At 45.5% G+C, this 10,203-nt stretch overlaps 1 protein-coding gene across 1 annotated transcript; it reads left to right on the top strand.

Annotated features, from left to right (window-relative positions):
- Nucleotides 1-1,940: 1,940 nt before the first annotated feature.
- LOC146184452 (rho GTPase-activating protein 6-like) lies at nucleotides 1,941-9,889 on the top strand. The gene is made up of 5 exons (XM_084608545.1): nucleotides 1,941-2,065; nucleotides 2,110-2,246; nucleotides 3,061-3,192; nucleotides 5,914-6,028; nucleotides 8,236-9,889. Exons 1-5 carry the CDS (start codon nucleotides 1,941-1,943, stop codon nucleotides 9,887-9,889), a joined length of 2,163 nt encoding a protein of 720 aa, XP_084464671.1.
- The last annotated feature ends 314 nt before the right edge of the window (nucleotides 9,890-10,203 follow it).

The raw sequence follows: 10,203 nt of genomic DNA, 5'->3' as shown, positions 1-10,203 counted from the left end.
TTGGCTGTCGGCATATTTAATTACTCGGCCTCCTGATTCTCACAGTCCAATTGTTGCCTCTTTTCTTATTTTGTGTGCTGTGGACAAGATCACTCAAAGCTCACTTCAGCAGAGCTGAGAGTGTGGTCGTATTTATGCGTAATTTTGCGGTTATTATGAGGCAACACCCCCCCAAGTGCTGCGTGGTTTCTCGACAGGTCCAGGACACAGCTGCAAGCACTGCGTTCTCCGGTTTGTTCGAACATGCTGCCCATAGTTCGCATTGGTCCCGTTGTGCTAGCACGCTGCTTTTCCGAGTCAACTGTTTTTGAAGTCTCATCCCCACGTTCGACTCCTGCTCAAAAATTCTTGGGATTGGTGGCTCAATCAGTTGATGCAGGTTGGGAAAAACATTGAATAAACATGACACCCATGCGCAGCTACTTATAGTAGGTAAAAGATGCAGTGTAAGAACAGGAATGGTGTAGAGATGATTATTTTATCTTTGCTAACAACAGCCGACCGCTACACTGTGCACCGAGACCTACCCACTAGACAAGCTTTTAGGTGCAAACGGCATTCATCGCTGTTGACTTCGTAAGCTAAAAACCTTGGATGCCATCACACCATTGGATCTTGGCGGCATTAATACGTTGCACAATCCAGTGCATGGGATCAGTGTACAGCATTCCCTCAAGAGTTGGTGTGTCCATTATGTTGGTCCAAGAACCTACAGACTTAATTTTAGGGTTACGAGATGTTAGATAAAAAAAAAACTGCCGAATAAAGTAGATCAAATACCTATCAAAAGAACACGAATAGAACTAGCATCCGTGACTGCAATGACGTTGCAGGGCTGAAGACCCACTATATGGATGGCTAATGTGCCGTCATGATATTGAGAGTATAATAAGGCATGAAAAGAGGGAAAGCCGAGTCAATTCGAGCAGAGAAAATGCCGGACACGCGTTTTGCCTCCCTTCGCAGCGTCAGTAGTGTTGTTGATGGAGAAGCTACGCATTTTGGTGCCACGAACAAAACCCACGCGCGCCTTCTCCGCGATCCCGCCTCGAACTCGTGATGGGAACTTAGTTCCACTGTGGCGCCGCTCTCAAGTTACGCGGGCGCTCCAATCTCGGAAGTATGGTTAACAGGGCGTGGTGATAGGGACAACACAAACTATACCACGAGGAAAAAAACACAGTGGCGCAATGTGTGTTTGTTTAATTAATCCAGTTGCCACGCAACGTAGGGTCAATAAACCTGTTCGCATTTTGGAATAACAGCGCGAAGGACGAGGACGAAGATAGAAGGACACAAACACAGCGCCAGTGTCCTTCTATCTTCGTCCTCGTCCTTCGCGCTGTTATTCCAAAATGTATTACCAACTAGCCGGCACCTCACGCTGTTCACATGTTCATTTTGAACTACTTTGTCCACTGCAGTGGCCATATCGATATGTGATGAAAAATGATACAAGCATATATCATGACTACATGATACCGTTTCATCTTTATTTGGAAGTCTTTACTTCATTCCATGGATCGAAACAAGCGACCTAAACAGTCTCGACGCTGCTCCTAAAGCGTCTCGCAGGAAAGACACGTTGAAGGTAGTTTAAACAATAAGGGACCCTATCAACATTGCAACCTGAAACCGTTCTGCGGTGCTGCACTTCCAGGCAACCTTTCTGCGCCAGATATATTGAAGTTTTTGCAACATTCGCATGGTTAACAAAATTTTCAAGCCATTCCCAATATTTATCAGATGTTTCACTGATTGGCACCTCTGTAATAATTAATGCCAGTATTGGTTGCAGAAGGATGTTTTCTTTTTTCCTAGAGTTCTTTTATTTCGCATGGGGTAAACAGATATCAAGGAAATACATATATACATAGTTTTGTTCATTCTGGGCAGCCAGGCGCATTTCACGGCTCTGGACCTTTTTCTTTGGATGGAATATGAAGAAGAAGGAATACGAAGAAGAAGAGGCCTGGAGGCTCGAGCCGCAAGCAACGGTTCGAGCTGCTCTTCCAGCGCTGGTGTTGGACTTTCAATCGACCCTTGCCTGTAAGGTGCCCCGCTGGTACTTGACTGGGAGGGCCCCCGACCGTGGTTACTCTTTTCAAGGAGCAATCAGGCACAGAGCTTTGCTGAGGCGCTTCGTTCTCTTCCGGTGGAGCGAGGTGAGCCAGCCGGGGCAGCAACCAGGAGACTAGTGCCAGACGAGCCCGGAGCCCGCGGCAGTAGGAGTGAAGTTTTCTCAGGTGAGAAAATGTTGTATAGAGGTGTAGCTTATAATAGGTGATGTGTGGAGATGTCGGTGCATTTTACAAGGCAAGTAGCCGATTGTGAGGATAAATGAAAAGTATTACTGTCGGCATTAGTGAAATTATCATTCCATTGAAGGCTTGGTAGAGGACGAACAGGAAAGGAGCAGATATATGCCAAGCAACAACAGTAGCGAAATCCTTGTAGCCACGACGTTTATTCCGGGTCGCTGAACATAAACAACATAAAAATATTTGGATATCAAGTTAAGCAATAGCTTTTGTTTCTTCCCCTATAAAGCCTTTGAGGCATTACTTTCCTAAAATAATAATTTGCGTTAAAAGGATTGCATAAATAATGTCAAGGATTATTCGGTATTCGCTGGCTTTGTAAATTTTTTCAGTGTAGTATCCAATTCAGCTGACTGCACATTGCTACTTCACGGAAGCACACAGTGCACCGAATTCGGCACAGCACCATTGCTTCGTAAGCGTCACCGATAGATTCTTCCACATGTTGTGGCTCAACTGGGTTCGAGTTCACTTTTTCAGCTTCGTTTGTGCGCGGTAGTGCGAAGTGACATATTAGGATATTTTGTCTCTAGCACAGCCCTGACTAGAAACGCTGGTAGGGTCCGGGATAATAATACCCCTCTCTTGTTTAGTTTGGTATTTCACCTTATTCTCCACTTTATGCAGGCATTGCAGTCCGCTCTATTGCTTTAAATTTCTGTGAACGCTTGGAGCCCACAACGTGGGAGTGCGGTGTACGCATCCTCATTCTTCTTAATTTCTCTACCTGTTTGTGCAGAAGCTAAAAATCAGCCCTGGGTGTCTGTGCTTACCATTACGTGTAAACGAGTGCGGGTCTTTGGCCGAACGTTCTACTGGTTCCGTGGCGCAACACGCATTGGTGGCACGCCTACAAAAGAGTTCTTGACAGGTGGGTCTCTCTTTCATGGGCTAATCGTATTTCTAAATAAAAGATTTTTAGCCCGCCAACAAGGCGCTGCACACTTTATTGGTCATTGGGGGTGCGATATCGCCAATCACACATATGCGACAATCTTGGATGTCTCTCGGCGGAATATTTTATCTTGGATCGTTCATACATTATTCGCCACGCGACATGGGTCCCCATTTCTTCTGCTGTTTCCCAGATAGCAAAAAATGAGCTATGACATGGGGGCCCGCGTTGGGTCCGTGGGGGCAGCCCATACGGGCCCCATGCGGGATTTGCAATACGTACACAGAGGGGGCCCACGTGGGCTGCCCAATTTGACCGCGATTGGTCCCAATCACTATCCGTGTGGGCAGCCCAAATAGGGCTACCTGCATTAAGCCCATATAGCTGAATCTGGGCCGCATACCAGAATCATCAATGGGGGCTTCGTTTACGAAGGCAGTGCCGCCCCATTGAGCAATGTTTATTGTTTATGCCGAATAATCCCTCCAAAACCTGAATTGTTCCAGAGCGGGCTTTGTGGAGGCCATACCGTTTTGGGCTTGCCCACATACTGCCCTCATGGGTTGAATCTGGTATTTTCGGGGCTGCCCAATCTCCATTAATCATCAAGTGTGAAACAATGAGCACTGTTTATTTATCTTGTATTCGACACTCAGTAACATAAAGAAATTTATTCCCAATTCACTACAATTTTGTGGGCTGGCCCACATCACCCCCCATTATTTATTTCGGTGGTGTATGTAGAATAATAATGAGGCAGCAAAAAAATCGAGGTAGTGCAGTACATACTCGTAAAGCGGAACAGTAACTGCTGCTTATTTTCTGCCAATACTGTATAATTAACGTAGTTTTTAGAGTAAAATTAGTTTTTATTCATGGGCATGGATATGCGTAGCATGGTATGTGAAAAATTCAGAAGACGCAATTAGCGGCCGGTATAAGATTAATTACATAAATAAAATGGTGACTGAAATTTAGAATGAGGACGTTTCAGAGCGGTAAGGCCGCCTACGACCAATTTGGGGCCCACTGCGGCCTTTCATGGGCAGCCTTAATCAAGATTACCTTATTTTTACCGCATAGAGTACGAATATATGTTGCATTTGCCCGCAATTAATGCAAGAAATACCCATGTGGGCGGCATGGAGGCACGCCCGCTCTTCAGTCCGGATGCAAATCACGCGTGACTATTCAGGTTTTCAGTGGGAAGGCCCATTTGGGCTAGCCCGTCTACTATTCGCTTTAGGCTCAGATTTGCATCGGATACGCCCTAAAGTACCCCGCAAGAGACCGATGCGGGCAAAAGCGCGAAGGAGCACTTTCCTGTCCTGCTGCAGGCCATGCGGAAATTATCTAGGTTTTTGGTGGGCAGCCCCATTTGGGGCAGCCCAGGAATTTTGTGCATGAAGCCTACATTTCTGTTTCACCTTCCCTCGAGAACCCCTCAAGGGTCCCATGTAGGCAATGCGCAGGCATACCCGTATTAATCCCCGCCGCACCCCATGCGGGACCTATTGCGATTTTGAGTGGGCAACCGCAATTAGATTAGCTCAGGATTTTTCTACACAAAGCCCAAATTTTCTTTGCATCGGCCCTAAAATACCCCGAGCGGGACCCTTGAGGGCCAGATGTGGGAATATGTACTCAGCCCTTTTCACGCCTATATGATGCCCAGATGGAAAAAGCAGGGGCAAGCCTAAATTGGGCTTGCCCGCTTGATCCCTAAAGAGAGCCCTCATGGGTGTTAGCGTGGTTTCCCAAGCCGAAATTGCCCATACGGGCCGCAGGTGGGTCACGTGATATGTGCTACTTGGGTTACGACAGGTTCGCTCGCCTAATAGAGTTCGCGCGTAACAACGTAAGGCGCAGGTCCCAGTTAACCCGATTGCTTTGTTCGCCAGCGTGACACACGCGCTTGGTTGTTGCGTTTGCCCCGCTTCCTTTTGGATAATTCATTATTATTGCGGTCCAAATATACGAGGATGCGTAAACTGGTCGTGGCAGTCACGGATGCGGACAAATGGTCATAAATATTTAGGCTGTCTTCATTTCTGCCATCGCGGCAAGTCACGCAGCTTAGGCGTCCTACATTCATTACTATTGAGATTAAAAGCATCGTGTGTCCATAGTACTATCCCGTACAAAAATCAGTACGGTAAGTAAGGGTTCGTATTATTTACTTATGTAAAGTCAGTCAATAAATGTCTCACAGAAAAGACACATCCTGTGCTTGATATCTTGTCAATACCTACCAAATAGTGGAACAAACAATTATTGATTGGATGTACTCATATGGTTGAGTGACAAAATGTGTCAAAGATGACTTGGCACAGATTGTCAACATAGCACAGATTCTGCTGTTAATGTTCAAGTTGCTGACTGACTGTACTGCAGTTGTTGAGTTTACAAGTTGTATCATGGTTGCAGCCTGCACACAAAATTTTAACCTTGATTTATAAGCAACCGAGTTGTGGACGGCATGTACGACTGTCATTGAGTTAATGAGTTGTAACCTAGGCGTTAACTGCGCGCAAAATATCAATGAATTATCAATTCCACAGAAGGCATCCAAGTTGCTGACTGCTTTGAAGTAGTAACCAAGTGAGACGTCTGCAAATTATTCTTTTTATATTAGATAGGGCTGATTAGTCATCTCTTTTAATATTTAAACATCAGTGTATGCGTTTTCTGCATCAGGAGCTACAGCTGTAGGCTTCTGTTGCAGCTTGCAGTTAGCCAGGCGGTTCTTGATGTCGAAGGCACTGGACCATGGAAATGTGCCGCATGTCCGTCCGCACACTGAGTCGATCGGGTTGGAAATCGGTTGGACCAATTCTAGGGCCGATTATGGCATCACCGTCCAAATAACCTTTAGAAGTGGAACCCCGTGGCTGTCACGTCATGGGACGAAACAGCGGAATAGTTTTGGGATCCCAAAGCTGAGATGGCGGCTTCCCAAATGAATTGTGCACACAACCGCCACCCCACCCCCCTTACAGATTTAATAAATGGAGGCTAGAACCGTTTCGAGGCCAAGACACATATTGATGTTCAGATAAGAACGGCAATCGAGGGCCTGTGACATTTTTTGGTTCTCAATGAAATATTTTTTTGTGTGCGCTAATATGCACTAGTGTTTTGGAAAAAAAAATCGTATATCGCTGAGATGAAAAATGCCGTTTTTGCCATTTCAAAAAGGCGGAAGTTTGGAGAAGTATTCTTTGCGTAATAAAATATTGTCATCCTGTATTTTTTGCTCTAAAAATGTTTGCAACGTTTTCTTTTAAGAGAAATATTATTGTCTTGTTTTGTTGTCTCATTTGAATTAGTACAAAATTTGAAACATTGCTCTAGGAGCGACGCACTGAAAAAAAATAACATTTTCAACCTAAATACGGGCATGCTGGTTTACATTGTTGGCACGAAGACATTTTATATTTATTTCTATGGTTTTTTTCTTAGTTTCAGACTTAATTACGAACTATCATATTACATCAAATGCGCCAGAAAATCGAAAACAGCGAAAAAAGGGCAACTTTGATTCCAATTAAATAAGCATTGCCTTTGATTTTTATGGAAATCGCTCTCAACATTTCTTCCTAAAAAAATCTTAGGGGATAAAATATGCCGCATTGTGTTGTTTAAAATTAGCGAGATGAATATAAAACTGAGCGCTTGTTTTCAAATTTGTCACTATTCAGCATTACATTCTGGGGCTACTTACTAAATTATTGGCTCTGAAACCTTTTCTCTATATTACCCGTGCCTTCTGCATTGTTTCATAGAAAAACTGAATTTCTGGAATACACGGTTCTTTCATCATGTTACGTCGCAATCTCCGAAACTTCAAAAATATCAAAAAGTGGCCAACGTCGATTCCAAATTATTTAAAATCTACCACGTCTTCAATTTTTATAGAAGTATGTTAAAAACATCATAACTGCATTATGAGCATCAGGGACTACGAAATATTTCATTATGTAAACTATATATATATATATATATATATATATATATATATATATATATATATATATATATATATATATATATATATATACATATATCAATAAAAATAAAACTACGCGCATATGTTTTCATTCATACATGGGCTACGCCTTCCCCTTAAGGAGTGGGCGTCGAAAGTTCGATTTCAATTTAGTATTTTCTAATTTTATTAAGCTTTATCGTGTGCAATATTCATAACTTTCTTAATGCTTATAATGTCATTTTCTTCTTGTTGGCACTGTTTATGATTGCTTAAAGTGAAACAGATTCGGTATTTCTTGTAGCTTCTCTGAGTTTCTTGCAGTTTCTCAATCCTTTATATATATTGGTGCGAAGTGCAGTGGTGTTAACCCAGTTCTTAATTATGGCATTTAATTTTTGTATTATCAGGAAAATAACAGTACTCTTCATGAATAAATGTTTTTGATTATGCACTTATATTGAATCATAACTAAAACGTTTTGTAGACTACTAGTTTTCTTGGATTTGTATATTTATTTATAGCAGCAGCTCCAATGAGCCGAGAGATGTCTATTTTTGACAAAAGAGTTGTTTAGCTAGAAGAAAACGCCACCCGAGGGGCGAACGCGCAGTTGCCTTAAACTACAGGTTGCGTACGCTTTGCAAGTTATGGGGGCGGCGGCTCGTTCCTTGTTGGGTCGTGTTTTAGCTTACAAGATAGCTCTATACACAACAATACTCAAAGCCAGCCGTAGTGAAAACAACTTTCATGGAGTGCACAGGCTGGTCCTCAGCCGGGGTGGATCGTGTGATGGGTGTGAGAGCAACCGGAAGAATAACGGGGCGAGTTGTAGACGAGAGAATAACACAGTAATACGAAGAAACTGGCACTGTTTACCAATACGAGCAACTTGTAAAAACGGAAGACAGGTATCTTGTGGTCCTGGACGCAAGGCCGCGAGCAATGTTGTAAACGAGTTGCATTTCGGTGCCTCCGGTTGTAGTAGAAATGAGTTGACATGCCATGATTTTCTGTTACCGTCATTTCAGAATGAATCAGCAGCACACCGGTCGAGCCTCATGTCGGCTGTCCAACGTCACGTGCAGGCTGTGGAGATCGCGGGCCAAGTCCCAGTTCAGAGTATCTACGTCCAGCGTTTGCAGCTGGTCCCCAGAAGGCTGCTGCCGGTGGAAGTCCACGGCAGGGATCATCCTCACGGTACGGTCCACGATGCTGCTCGCACTCACCGAGATGGAGTCCTCGGCCTTACAACGGCTTGCTTTAAATAGGCTGCAGAGCATCGGCCTGGGCTGCAAGGTGGATATACCCAGAGATGACGTTTCGGAGGCAGCGGCGAAACATCGGAGAAGGCCTGCCCTGCTCCGTAAAAATGCTTTTACAATGTGTTTCTCCGAGAGTATCAAAGAAAATTCAGACATTTCTTGCGGCCAGGTGTTCGGCGTGGGTCTGCAGCAGGTGGTGCAGAGCGAACGGCATCGCTTCCCGGCTTCCACTCCGGTCCAACCGGGCTCCAGGTCCTCGGGAAAGCTGTACCCGGATGCGGGCACGGCCGACGTGCTCTCGCGACGCTCGGCAAACGCCATGAAGAGCTTTCTCTCTTCTGCCACCGACTTCTCCACCGAGGTCTCCCGAAAGGGCAATGTGGAGTCGCTATGCCGCCGCAGTTCAAACACGGACCCCGAGGAAAACGACATACTAGCGGTGCACGGCCCGCATATACCGCGTTTCATTAGCCACATCCTCAGTTACCTAGAGAAGTATGCCCTCAACACTGTGGGCATATTTAGGCTCAGCGGCTCCAAGAGGAGAGTTCGTCAGCTTCGCGATGATTTCGACAGTGGCCGCGAGGTGAATCTGGACCTGGAGCGCCCCCCGCCGCACGACGTGGCGCAGCTACTCAAAGAGTACTTGCGTGACCTTCCGCAGCCACTGCTTACCAGGGGCCTCTACCGTCCCTTCATCTACAGCCAGCGCGTGGCCGACCGTAGAAAACAGCTGGACATTTTGCGAGAGCTGGTGCGGCTTCTTCCCACGCACAGCAGGGACACCCTGTGGGCACTCCTCAAATTTCTCAACACCGTGGCCGACCACGCGGTGGACAAAACATCATCCACCGGGCAGCTCCTCCAGGGAAACAAGATGGATGCTATCAACCTGGCTACAGTTCTGGGACCAAACATATTAAGCTTCAGCAAAACTTCCCAGAAGGACCAATTTATTGTAGAAAACCTGGAGAGGGCTGACGAGAGCAGCGAGATCATTTCGGTCATGCAGCAACTGATCGAAAACTACGAAGAACTATTCAAAGTATCGGCCGAGGAGTTGGACTGCCTTTACAAAAGGCTGCTCATCGAGAGCCCCGAAGCCCTCGAAAATCTCCTCAGGAGGCGATACAACAGCGCCCCTAGATCTGAAGACGAAGACGGCCGGGAGGAAGTCTTCCATGGTGCGAATGTAGAGGATGAGGATGAGCTCGAAGAAGTGCTGCGAACGGATGTAATGCGTCCCACGACTGCGACTCACCCGGGCCAAGAGCGGCGCTCGAACGCTCAGCAGCAGGAGCAGTTGGTGCCTTTCCACATCACTCCTGATGAGCCTTCAGAGCGGCGACCCTCCGCATCACCCACTGGCACGGAAGGCGATGACAACGACGTCGGTGATGTCCTTGTCGCCAGTTCATAGCTTGCTACACTGAACGCGCCACTAGAACTCACCTCCTAGCGCGCGGAGCGACACTTGCCACCTTACATTCACATTACTGAGCGATTGAGATATTTGAAAGGAATTTACATAAAAATTGAAGGTGATTTTTTTAAATTAAAATTTGCGCCGTTTTTGCTGCTGTTCAACTTTGTACTCATTTCATCCGCATTAGAGAACACATTTAGTGGTCTAGAGCTATCGATTGCGGCTAACATTAGAAAATAACCTTATAATAAATAGAAAAACTTAAGTGACAAGAACATAACTCGTCATGCCCGTATTTCGCGTACACT

Source organism: Amblyomma maculatum, chromosome 7, assembly GCF_055883805.1.
Source record: "Amblyomma maculatum isolate TAMU_Amacu chromosome 7, ASM5588380v1, whole genome shotgun sequence".
In the NCBI taxonomy this organism is placed as follows: Eukaryota; Metazoa; Arthropoda; class Arachnida; order Ixodida; family Ixodidae; genus Amblyomma; species Amblyomma maculatum.
This window is presented reverse-complemented; position numbering and strand designations above follow the sequence as displayed.